This window comes from Schistocerca piceifrons, chromosome 11, assembly GCF_021461385.2.
Source record: "Schistocerca piceifrons isolate TAMUIC-IGC-003096 chromosome 11, iqSchPice1.1, whole genome shotgun sequence".
Taxonomy (NCBI): Eukaryota; Metazoa; Arthropoda; class Insecta; order Orthoptera; family Acrididae; genus Schistocerca; species Schistocerca piceifrons.
Window position 1 is genome coordinate 131,042,926 of NC_060148.1, and position 13,988 is coordinate 131,056,913.

The window sequence follows — 13,988 nt, forward strand, 5'->3', positions numbered from 1 at the left end:
TGATATTCGTTTGACCTATGGCAGCGCCATTTAGCAGGCCAACCATAGCGCCATCTGGTTTCCGCCTTCAAGCTAGATGAATTTCGTTCTTTGTAGTTTTCCATTTGATGCTTATTTCGTGAGATATTTGGCCTGGTCACGATCAATGGACCACCCTGTATATATATACTTGTGCAACTATGTTGTGCCGACTGGCAGACTACTGTAGGCTCAGCTGTCACAGTGTAAGTACACAGGTGTGTGTGTGTGTGTGTGTGTGTGTGTGTGTGTGTGTGTGTGTGTGTGTGTGAAATATTTACATTCTGCCAGTCACATATTTGCAATAGAGAGTGAAGTATTTGGAACAGTGAAAAGAAGGAAGAAGGAATTTAGTGCTGTGGTCTTCTAATATGATGATAAAAGAAAGAGATGTATGTGAGGGATGAGATGTAACAATGAAACTACAGCCTGTACTTTGGAAATCAAGTTGCAAGCAATTGGGAAGAACACAAAATTACTAGAAATCAAAGAAAATGCATCAAGGTTATGAGAACAGTTTTTGTCATAGATAGAACACAGCTCGCACACTATGTAAATGTTGGCATAATGAATAACTTTCTGTATCCTCAATGAACCAACAAAACTGCCTGAGCCACTACAAGAAACTGATCTCTCATCAAAAACAAACATCCAAAATGAGAATATTTAGAAGCATCCAATCAGATGTTGAAACAACTGAAGATACGATTGGAAAAAAGTCATTGAGTTGTATCATTATTCCATTATTTCATTTAATTATTAGACAAAAATCTATAAATTTTACACACTCGGCTGATTTTTGCCTTGGTGGTCTTATTCAAGTTAGTGATATATGCAAATGGCTCAGAGATATGTAATCTCCAACCAGCACAAATTTCAGATACACCGGTTGTAAGTTACTCTCTTCTTGCATGACAGCGTGAAAGCCATGGATTTAGGCACTTAGGTGGTTCTTTATTTCTTGACTTACCAAAAGCTTCTGACTCAGTGTAAATCAAATGATAATTAACAGAAGAATGGTCATATAGGGCATTAAACAAAATTTGTGGCCAGATTGAGGATTTCTTCATGGAGACTAAATTGGCAGTTAACTCAAATGGAGAGCCATTGACAGATGTACAGTAACTTCAGGAGTGCTTCAGGGAAGCAGTATGGAACCTAATCTGCTCATGTTGTGTTAATGGCCTTGCACTCAATAGTAACATCAGACTTTTTGTAAATGAGGAAGTCGCTTATAATGGAGTACTGCCTGAAAAAGCTACAAAAGCATTCAAAATGCTACAAAACATTCAGTCAAAATTTCAAGAGGCTCTGAAAAAGTGCAATTATTGACAACTTGCTTTAAGTGCTCACAGTCAAAAATGTAATATAGTGCAATGGACAAAATGCATAAACATAGTATCCTGGGACTAAAATATCAGCGAGTCACAACTGAATAGTCAGCTCATACAGATACTTGGGGGTAAAGATTTGTAGGAATACGAAATGAAATGATCACATAGACCCAGTCATAGGTCATAGTGAGTGGCAGACTGCTTCATTGGTACGCAGACTGTCTTGAGAGGAGATTGCTTAAAAAACACATCACTTACAGTATTGTTCAGATGTGTGATACCTGTTATCAGATAGAACTAACGGGGTACCAAAAACATTCGCAAAGAAAGGCAACATAAATTATCTCAGGTTTGTTTTGTATGTGGGATGGCATCACTGAAATGCTGAAAAGCCTGAAATGGTAGGCACATGAAGACAGACATCTCTCCTACAAAATCCTAGTTTCAAGAACTAGAATTGAGTATTAATCTACCAGGAAGTTTCACTAGTATTGAGTGATTGGAATGTACTACAGTCACATATGTATCAGTCCAGTAGGGAACATAAAGACAAGCTAATACTAATTGCAATGTGCACAGAGGCATGTTGGCAGTAATTTTTGTAGCATTCCAAAAGCAAAAGGAATGAATAGGATCCCTAATACTTAGCACAATGGAAAGTACCTTCTGCTATGTACACATGTCAACAAAAGTTTTGTATCACCCCCTTATTTCGAAAACTGTGGCACAGGAAACAAAAATTGTATATATGAGGACTATAAGAAAAGTAAGTTCTGATTGGTTGCAAAATGGAAACCACTGTGAAATTCCAATGAAGTTTTGCAGAGATGTGTTGGGTACTGTCTCAAGTATGCCCATTGATCACAGCACATTACTGTTTTCAATTCTGAGTGCACAGTGAGCACGTAAAGGTCCTAGAAAATAGTGTCTCCTGCCAAGAATGAAGGCATGTTGAAAGATTTTTCTGATGTGTAGCCCACATAACATAGTTGTCATGCATTTTGTTCTTCATGAGAATTGTTGGCTGCAGTCAGCATGGGAAATGCAGATGCTCCTGCAGCATTTTTGATGAGACCAGTTTTATCACTCATGACACAGCGTGTAATTGGCTCATCCTGAGTTTCATCTCTGCTCACATGAACCGCTAGCTATGAAGACACCATTTGGGCATAGACAACAAGCTGTAGACAAGTATAGAAAATTGGTGGAAAGCACAGGCAGCTGCCCCCTATGATGAGGGTATTGAGAAGTTGGTACAATGCTATGACAAATGTCTAACTCACAGTGGCAACTATATAGAAAAATAGCTGTAAGCTGTAGCTAACTAATGCAAATAAAACATTTTTTATTTTCACAGTGGTTTCCATTTCATGACCGATTGGAGCTTACTGTCCAAATAGCCCTCATATATTCATCTGCTGTGTATCCAGATCACCAGATCAAACAGATGTACAATTGTGTAATGACAAAATTGTCTGTTTCCTGTAGGAGATGGGGTCACAGCTTTCATGGGCAACATCAGTATGTAGTTTGATCTTCCTGCACTCAGATGTAAGCTTGAATCCATCAGAGCATATCAACGATGAAATCATCAAGCCAGCCTTAGTCCAAATTGTCCCTCCCTTCAATGGTGACTCTTTGTAACTAGAGCAGAGTACACATTTTTTGTCAATGCCCACTAACTCATGTCAACAATTCCAGACATATTTGATAGGGTTTATGTCTGGAGGACAGGCAGACCAATTCATTATGGTGATCCAAGCATGCTGAAGGAAAATGTTCATGAGAACAGCATGATTCGCCTGAGAGTTGTCATCCACCAAGATGAAATTGTCATGAAAATGTTGATGATGTGATCCCTCTGTTGACTGCAGAATTCTCAGTACTGTACCACAAAACAGTGAGATTGCCCTCTATAACCATGAGAGGGGCACAGTCACCCCATCTAATGCCACCCCAGAACATTACTCCATCACCACCTTGTTGCACATGTGGGACATGGTGTGTAAGGCAATCAACCTTATCAGGTTGTCTCGATACACATTGCCTGTGATTATCAGGGTATGAAAAGGTCTGGGTTCTGTCCATAAACAACACAATAAGCCAATCCGGAGCCCTCCTTTTTGCATGATTTCTTGCCCATGTAACTAGGTTCTTGATATTGTGGTATATGACGTGATGTTCACTGTGGTCCTTAGGAATGGATATTTGCATCGTGTAATCATCTCCTATACGTTTGATGTGATACATGATGTCCTTTAGCCTTATCACACACCACATTTAGTTCTGGAGTTCTAATCCCATGGTTATAGGTATCGACCATCCTTTGCATCCATTGAACATGGACGGCCTTTGTCATGTAAATTCTCAACACCACATGTCAGTCAGTACTGATTCCATGATGTTCTCAGGGAGCCACAAAACTTTTATTTTGATATCATTATCAGTTACCAAGATCCAGATGTTCAGAGTTACTGTATTTATGCACATGAAACATGCACATAATATACTGTCTGAGGTGTAAATGTAGTTTTAACTGATGTAGTTAACACATGCCAAGGGCTCTAGGGTCATCACAAGGACTCTGAGGTCGCCAAACTATGTTTTTAATCAGCATTTTTGCACCAATAAAACTTTATGATGCAATCTTTGTATGATTGGCGCTTCACACCTATATAAATATGCCCACAGTGGTACATCAGTGACAAAAAATGGGCTAAAAAAGATATTAATATGCCTTAAAAGAACTTTAAATGACTACCAAAAAATATGTAAAACTAGAATGACTGCAAATTCAGTAAAATGTTTCTAACTACATTTTTATTCTTTTAGGAAACAAGTAATAAGCTAGGCATTTTTGATGAATTGCAATTGATGAGAAAAGTATCCAGAAAAAAATGTAGAACACACAATTTTGTGTTAATCTTATCTTATGCGCACTTATCTGTTGTTTATATTTGTTAAAGTATATTAATATACTGAAGTATATAAATAAACTGCGAAAACTTTACTGATCTATAGAATTCATTTTACATAAGCAGCACACCCTGCTGTACCAAGGGAAAGGAGGGAACCAGTGGAAAATGCTCCTGCTGGAGCACAAAAAAGGCAAATATGCTCATCTTAAAAAGATTCATATGGGAAACTGGACAACCAGCTGCCTCAAACATCATTCTGCTTGTCTCACCAATTTTTTTGTATGTGAACTCATTCACAGTGACAGTGGAAGAGAGATAAGACAATGCCACTGGAAGAGAAGGAGTGGGAGGAGACAGTGATGGTGGGGAAGAAAAAATAGCAGTGAACGAGAAAGGAGTGTGCGCAGAAGAAAGAGAAGATATCGATGGGCAGTGAGTGACAGTAGCAGTAAAAGAGAAAGAGAGATGGGTGGAAGTAGAAGGATTCTGATGTTGCCAGACTATGTTTTTAATCAGTAGTTCTTCAACAATAAACTTTATGATGCAATCTTCATATGACGGGCACTTCACACCTATATAAATATGCCCAAGAGTGAGAAGACTGTGGAAATGAAAAATTCAGATGAGTGGAGACCATACATAGCCTTTAGGGATCTTGTCACCTCCCAGACCAGTGTTCCTTAACATAATAGGTGAGGTTGCATTGGAATAGGGGAAAAAAATAGTCAGACCCCCTGATGTACCACTTTGGGCATATTTATATAGGTGTGAAGTGCTGATCATACAAATATTGTATCATAAAGTTTTATTGGTGAAAAACTGCTGATTAAAAACATAGTTTGGGGACCTCAGAGCCCTTGTGATGACCCTAGAACCCTTGACATGTGTTAACTACATCAGTTAAAACTACAGTTACACCTCAGATGGTATATTATGTGCATATTTTACGTGCATAAGTACAGTAACTCTGAACATCTGATCTTGGTAAATGATAATGGTATCAAAATAAAAGTTTTGAGGCTCCCTGAGAACATCATGTTAAGAAGATATAATGAAAATTTGGATGATTTGGCATGCATAGAAGGTACAGAAGTGGCCTTCTGCACAACTAATGCTTTTTGTAAGCAAAAATCATGTTTTTCCAGTGGATCCTATTAAGGGATACAGATTTTTCAAAACTGTGAAATGGTGTTTCTAGATGAATGCATAATTAATATTTGAGCCATTTTCTGTGGTTAGTTATTGAAATAATTGCAGCCTATGGTGTCAAAATGAATAAAAACTGGTTTTGTGGTTTTCTACATAAGTATGATAACTCTGAATCTCTGGATCTCCGTAAACATGAAAAAAGTTTCAAACGTGCTTGAGAATTCATCTGTAGAACATTGGTAAAAATTATGATGATATGCAGTGAATAGAAATTGTAGAAGTTGTAATGCCCCCATTTGTACATATGTACCCAAAAATCACATTTTTTGGGGTTTTCTCAGGGATCACTCATTAACAAATGGTATTTCTGTAAGCCCCCTTAAAGTCCACCCTAGACGACACACAATGCCAAAGAGCGAAGTGATTTGGTCAATTTGCCTCGGCTGGAGGAAGTGTGTAATTTTTAAATTTTGACACTGTACTGTAGGATACCTACAGTATACCCATTTTTCTGATAGGTGCATAAATGGTCACTAAGCCAAGGGTCATCCAAAACAATTGACCCGTACCTCCATGATCATAGAAAGTGAGAGATGACCCCCGAAAAATAGTGACTCTTTGGAACATATTGGTACCATGCACAACAACCAGTGGACCGATTTGCAATGTTGGTAATACTATCATTCCACACAGTACACCCTGCTGTAACTCTCTTTAGTGACACTGTTCTCAGAATCCTTCCCCGTGAAAGTTATCCATGATTCTGCCTGCTGACCTCTCCAATGGTGGTCAAATCAGCTTTGTAGGAAAAAGCACATTAATGAAACACACAATTTCACTCTGCTGTCTGTGTCATCTTACGATCTTTCAGATTGTAACTGGAAAGTTTTTTGGCAGTTGTTTTGAGCTTTTGAGCTCTCATCAGTATAAACTGTATGTTGACAAATACATGATTTTCATAGGTATATTAGTTACAGTTTAAATCTCTGAAGCATTAGGTAATAACAGCAGCTGAATAGTACAAGAGGAAGAGCAGTGACTGTTCTCAACAAAGCTCCTTGTCTGCTAATGAATACAAAGTACTCTAAATATAATTTCCATAATTATTGATTTGAATGGATTATCACTAGTTGTGATTTGTTGTTGGTGTCATTATGCTACAAATCTTTCAGAAAATGATGTATGACAACAACTTAGTGAGGCATCTAGATGCATGTGAAACAATGGGAAATGCAACTGCAATTTGCTCTGACAAAACTGGAACTCTCACCACCAACAGGTAAACAGTCATTTCATTCTGTGCTTGTAGATTGCATCAGAGTATAATCTAATAAAAGTTTACTTTCAGGATGACTGTGGTGCAGTCATTTGCATGTTCAATACTTAGAACAAAGGTGCCACCATTCTCAGATATTCCAGCACCTGTTGGCGATCTGATTGTTGGAGCTGTAGCAGTTAACACTGCCTACACATCGAGTGTGCTGGTAAGATCCATAAATATTCAAATCAGTTACATCTCTTTAGGTGTCATGGTGCTGCATCTCCTGTGAAGAAGCTTTGAATCTAAACTGGCATTGAGGAAGGTAATTGTACTGTCATGTGTATGGTCATTATCCTGTCTTGTATGTGTGTAGACTTCGTTCTGTTAACGTCTTTGCTCACTGGAGCAATTTTATGCTGAACAATAATTTTTACACAACACTTTTATATCAATAGCATATGGTGTTTCAAAGGACAGTTTAACAACAGCAGCGAGGTTTTGTGAGTGATGAATTTGTGAATTACAAAAGCAGCTCATGAGTTTGTCTAGTTTTGAGTTGGTAAATGAGAAGCAGCAAAATGGTGTCTTAAATGATAGACTTTTTACTTTTATTTCTTACTCCCAATTTTTTTATTAATTTTTTTATTTTATTTTATTTTTTTCTTTCACATTCTATTAGATTTTCTGGCAATCTGTACACCAACAACATCTATTTTTCGTTAGAAAAGAAAAGAATGGTCAAAATGATATGTGGTCTCAGTTTGTAAGCATTGTGCATGCCTCTGTTGAGTCATCTTGACCAAACCTCTCCATATACTCCCTTGTAGGATTTGTGCTTAATAACAGGGGCTTCCTCAAAGGTAGCTGCAGAATTCACTCAGTGAAAATTAGAACAAAAATGTGCATTTGAATAACAGTGTTAATAATAGCACATAAAAGTATACATTATTTTACAACAAGTCACATTTCCTACAATATTTCAGCCAAACTCAAAATGGTAAATGTATGACTGGCCAGCACTAAATTAGAAATGCTGTAAGAGTGGGAGAATAAGAATCTGGCCTTGTCCTTAGAACAGATGGGTCACTCTCCTCCTGGAATGTAATGGTGTGCTCCTGGGTGCTCTTCTGAGTTGTTATTTCCATTTTATGCATGAAATTGTACTTGAGTCTTGTATATTCACGAGCTACCTCCCAAGCTTAAGCTCTGTGATGTTGTTATCATTTACCCAAACGTCTTTTGTTTTTTGGGCATTAATTTTCAAACCGACTTTCTTTGCCACTGATTTCAGATCTTCTATTTTCCCTTTCATGTTGTTGAGGCTGTGGGACAGAAGGTTCAAAAATGGCTCTGAGCACTATTGGACTTAACATCTATGGTCATCAGTCCCCTAGAACTTAGAACTACTTAAACCTAACTAACCTAAGGACATCACACAACACCCAGTCATCACGACGCAGAGAGGGACAGAAGGAAAAGGCCATCTGCAAAATCAAGGTTTTCTAGTTGTGTTCCATTGCTCCATTATATTCCTCTCATTTTATCCATTGCTTGAGCCATTACAAGATTCAATACTATGTTACATAGTATCAGTGAGAGCATGCAGCATTGCTTGAATCCTGTTTTCACTGCTATTGGATCTGAAAGCAGATGTTGACGTTGAACCTGGCACATGTAGTTTTGATACATCACTTGACAGGAGCAATTATTTTCTTGGGAATTCCAAAAGTTAGCAGTGACTCCATATTTTTGTTCTGATTATACTGTCGAAGGCCTTTTCAAAGTCTACAAATAGCATGTAAAGTGGTGACTGGTATTCATATGAATGTTCAGCTCTTATTTTCATGGTGTTTATCTGGTCAATGCAAGTGACCTTTCCTAAATCCTGCTTGTTCTCTTCTTAATTTCTTGTCTGCATTTGCTTTTATCCTATTTAGAATTATTCACGTGAGGATCTTACTTAGGATTGACAGCAGGGTGTTCCCTCTTGAATTATCATAAACAGATAGATCTCCTTCCTTGGGGAGCTTGATGAGCAAGCCTTTGTTTCAATCATTTGGTACTTTTTCATTCATCCCTGTGGCTGTCAGGAGTGGATGTGAAATTTCTGCTGATATAGAGGGATCTACTTTAAGTAACTCTGGACTGATGTTGTCCAGGCCCAGAGCTTTCCCATTCTTTATTTGTTGGACTGCTTTAGTGATTTCTTCTTTGGATGACAGTTCTAAGTTAATTGACATATCTTGTGGGAGTTCTTCCCCATCCACATTCAGTTGAGTAACACTGTCATCTGTAGTTTCATGGTTTAGAACATTCTCAAAATGTTATTTCCACCTATGCACTTGATCTTCTTGATTTGTGAGTTGTTTTCCTTCCTTGTCCTTGATTGGCATATCACCCCCAAATTTCTTATTTGACAGTTTCATTGCAATGTTATCTAGTTCTTGTTATTGCCTCTGCTAGCTGCTGCCCCTGACTTAGCTACAAGTTCGTGGATGGAGGTTTCTTATCTTTTCTGAAACTCCTCTTCACCATCCTATTTCATATGCAGAGTTCCTGTTGGATTTATTCTTTTACTTCCCTTGTCTGTGAGCAATTTAGCTGTAGTTTTGCCTTCCTCATGTGCTGTATTGCATCCCAAGTGTAGTTGGAGATCCAATCTTTTCTGCCGTGGTCCTTTGTTCCAAGAATTCCTTCAGCAGTCTATGCATACGTCATTTCCATTGCATTCCGTTGACCCTCAATGTCATTCTCTTCGATTCCTCTGCTAAGCACCTCAAAACGATTTCTCAGTTGAATTGAGAACTCCTCTCGGACATTTGTATTGTCCAACTTGGAATCATTGTGTCTAAATGGTATACCTGCAAACAGGATGGTATTATAATAATTGGGCTGCCCTTGCAGCCGTAAGACAGTTAGTGCATAGAATTGTCATGAATAAAGACCTAAAGCTGCATATCAAACTCATGGTGTACAGAGCTGTTGTCACTTCCCCACTCCTTTATGGCTATGAAATGTATACACTGTAGTTGCGATATCGAAAAACTCAAGTGATTCTATCAACAAAAAAAGAGATGCGTCTTAAACATTAAATGGGACAACTGTGTGGCCAATGCTGTGGTTCTCAATCTAAACAGCACTGAAACGGCATTGAGGCAACCATCATTACTCGTCAAATGAAATGGTCAAGGACATGTTCACTACATGATTGATGCCAGACATCCCTGACAAATCATTTGTGGCAAATTCTGCTCTGGCAGTAGGCCTTACTAAGCCCCTCTTAAGCACTTTAAGGACCAGCTGAAACATATCATGAAGATGAAGATGACCTTTGTAAAAATTCAGACATCAGTAGAATGTGCTGTGGATCATTTACTATGGAGGAACACTACATCCACTGCCGGTAGCTTGGTTGATGGAGAACACCATTGATATCAAGAGGCAAAGTGACAAGCAGTTATGATCCTGCCGTCCTGTAACCATTCAGTGTGATTTATCAGGGCACATGTTTTATGTCAGAATAGGTCTGTTCAATAGGTCTGTTCAATAATCAGAAACATATCCATAAGCTGATTTGAAATGGTTACTCCATGCAGAAAGTAGTTATGCATATTTGAAATAAAGTCACAGCTAATGATGATGATGATGATGATGATGATGACAAAATGCAATAAAATAAAAAATATGAGACACTCTCATGGTTATTTTAGATAAAAATAATAAATAATAGATAAAAATAATAACATACAAAAGAAAAAGCTTACAGAGCTAACAAAATAATATGAGAGTGATAAAATAACTATTGAAAACCAAGTGGATGAAACAAATGACTAAAGTAAGTAATCAAGCCCTCTAATAAGCTTATGACACAAACAGTTTTGTGGCTATTATACCTCAATTTGTTATCAATAGTCATGCTGTTAACAGCATGAAAATGCAGTCTCTGTGGTCTAGTGTACATCATATTTTAAGTTTTGTGCATATTTTTAAGGATGCCACAATGGCTTCATTACACTAGGGCATGTTTTAAAACAGTTATGCCTCCTCATATTTCAAGCATATGTTTTCTGCATGTATGAAAATAATACTCATCATTATGGCATATTTTATTGTTTTGAGATATAGATTGCCCACTAGTCCTGTTAGATTTTGTGAAGTTTTGCTGCAGATCTGAAGATGGTCTTCACTGACAGAAACAGGTAGTCAAAGGACCAAAAACATTCTGTGATGGTAGATGGAAATAAAAGAAATTTATTCCATGTTGTATTTATCTAATAATAAGATGAGATTTTTCCTCAATTTTGTCACTTTAAAAATACAGGGTCACCTTACTTTCACATATTATACTATTGCTGGTAAGGTCAGAGTTTCTTATGTGTATATTAGATTAATATACATTTACAGATGAAGCTTTGACAATTGAGATCACATTTATATTTCTTTTGAAGAATTTGGAAAGGTTGGAGGGGTACCACAGTAACACCAATGTGACTGAGAACAAACACAAATGCACAAATGTAGGGAAGGGAGTGGGGAATGTGAAGCAAATTTCATTGTGCTCCCAACCATGGGACTATACACTGCGTACCAGTGGCTTTTTTTTGTGAACATCTATCACATTTACACTGCAGTTAGCTTGAATCCATTTGTATTTGGAATTGAACTGACTTTAAAATTTGATGAATACTCAACAATAATGTACATTACCGCAGGAGGTGGTAAAATTCTATATAGGGGCCTTTGGCATACTTCGGAGTTTTGCACACCAGTGTTGTCAACGATTGCTGCTGTGGAATGATGGGAATGAAAGAATGCATGTCAGCCACTGGTCTACATCCAATAATAAAGCAGCCGGCAGAGGACATGTTTGAAAGCAAGAGACAAAGGACTATTGTCACATTCCCAATCAGTATATAGCAAGTGGACAAAAACACAACACATTACAATGCCTAATATTGCACAGGAAAACCACTGATTTTCAAAGCAGCTTCCAGTCTTGTTGGAACAGACAAATATTGGCACCATATAGTTTTCTAGGGTTTCTTATATCATCCATTGTGCAAAATACTGGTAAGTTCAGGTAACAATGATGGAGCTGGATAGCAGTCACACCCCCTCTTCAAAGCAGACCACAGTGGCACATCAAGATTCTGTGACTATACTGCTCAGGGGAGTGTTCACAAACCAATTCTGGATTGTGCAAGCTGTATAAACAGCAACCCTGTCATTGTAGAACACAGCATCATGACTGGGGAACAAATACACTCCTGGAAATTGAAATAAGAACACCGTGAATTCATTGTCCCAGGAAGGGGAAACTTTATTGACACATTCCTGGGGTCAGATACATCACATGATCACACTGACAGAACCACAGGCACATAGACACAGGCAACAGAGCATGCACAATGTCGGCACTAGTACAGTGTATATCCACCTTTCGCAGCAATGCAGGCTGCTATTCTCCCATGGAGACGATCGTAGAGATGCTGGATGTAGTCCTGTGGAACGGCTTGCCATGCCATTTCCACCTGGCGCCTCAGTTGGACCAGCGTTCGTGCTGGACGTGCAGACCGCGTGAGACGACGCTTCATCCAGTCCCAAACATGCTCAATGGGGGACAGATCCGGAGATCTTGCTGGCCAGGGTAGTTGACTTAAACCTTCTAGAGCACGTTGGGTGGCACGGGATACATGCGGACGTTCATTGTCCTGTTGGAACAGCAAGTTCCCTTGCCGGTCTAGGAATGGTAAAACGATGGGTTCGATGACGGTTTGATTGTACCGTGCACTATTCAGTGTCCCCTCGACGATCACCAGTGGTGTACGGCCAGTGTAGAGATCGCTTCCCACACCATGATGCCGGGTGTTGGCCCTGTGTGCCTCGGTCGTATGCAGTCCTGATTGTGGCGCTCACCTGCACGGCGCCAAACATGCATACGACCATCATTGGCACCAAGGCAGAAGCGACTCTCATCGCTGAAGACGACACGTCTCCATTTGTCCCTCCATTCACGCCTGTCGCGACACCACTGGAGGCAGGCTGCACGATGTTGGGGCGTGAGCGGAAGACGGCCTAACGGTGTGCGGGACCGTAGCCCAGATTCATAGAGACGGTTGCGAATGGTCCTCGCCGATACCCCAGGAGCAACAGTGTCCCTAATTTGCTGGGAAGTGGCGGTGCGGTCCCCTACGGCACTGCGTAGGATCCTACGGTCTTGGCGTGCATCCGTGCGTCGCTGCGGTCCGGTCCCAGGTCGACGGGCACGTGCACCTTCTGCCGACCACTGGCGACAACATCGATGTACTGTGGAGACCTCACGCCCCACGTGTTGAGCAATTCGGCGGTACGTCCACCCGGCCTCCCGCATGCCCACTATACGCCCTCGCTCAAAGTCCGTCAACTGCACACGCTCTCGCTCAAAGTCCGTCAACTGCACATACGGTTCACGTCCACGCTGTCGCGGCATGCTACCAGTGTTAAAGACTGCGATGGAGCTCCGTATGCCACGGCAAACTGGCTGACACTAACGGCGGCAGTGCACAAATGCTGCGAATCTAGCGCCATTCGACGGCCAACACCGCGGTTCCTGGTGTGTCCGCTGTGCCGTGCGTGTGATCAATGCTTGTACAGCCCTCTCGCAGTGTCCGGAGCAAGTATGGTGGGTCTGACACACCGGTGTCAATGTGTTCTTTTTTCCATTTCCAGGAGTGTATTCTAGCATGGGAAAGACATAATCAGCCAATATGGTCACATAATCTTTGGCAGTAATCCAACCTTTCAGAGTAACCATGGGGCCCATGGAATACCATGATATGGCTGCTCAAATCATCATGGAACCCCTGCAGTCTTTCAGTCTTGGTAGTAAGCTATCTGCAGCATAGGCTTGGGATGACATATACCAGATGTAAACTCAGCCAGAAGTTGGAAATTGTGTGAAACAAGACTCTTCTGACCAAATGACTTTCTACCATTGCTCCATAGTCTAAATTTTATGGCACCACATTGTCCTGTTACAGGTGTTTGCATTACAGATATGTTGTTTTGGAATTCCAGCTGACACAGCAATTCCTAACTTACGGAGATCCCTTCACATTTATTGGTATTGACAGGATTCATGGATGTGACATTCAGTTCTGTAGTGACATTTTGCAGCTGCTGTTCTCTTATTTTTCATTACAATTCTCTTCAATGACTGTCTGTCAGTACCACTCAACACATAATTTTGTGCACATTGTGACCAGCAGATGGTGTTTTCCTGCTCCATGTATGCAGTATAAATATTTGATATGGGGCATCTTGAAGCAC

General features: G+C 39.8%; 1 protein-coding gene across 1 annotated transcript in view; it reads left to right on the forward strand.

Moving 5' to 3' along the window:
- The window catches only part of LOC124719793 (plasma membrane calcium-transporting ATPase 2-like), a 570,459-nt gene that overhangs the window by 252,768 nt on the left and 303,703 nt on the right, over positions 1-13,988 (forward strand). The window contains exons 9-10 of the mRNA XM_047244989.1: positions 6,592-6,698; positions 6,768-6,903. Coding sequence (XP_047100945.1) covers positions 6,592-6,698; positions 6,768-6,903 — 243 coding nt within the window. The remainder of the gene's footprint in view (positions 1-6,591; positions 6,699-6,767; positions 6,904-13,988) is intronic.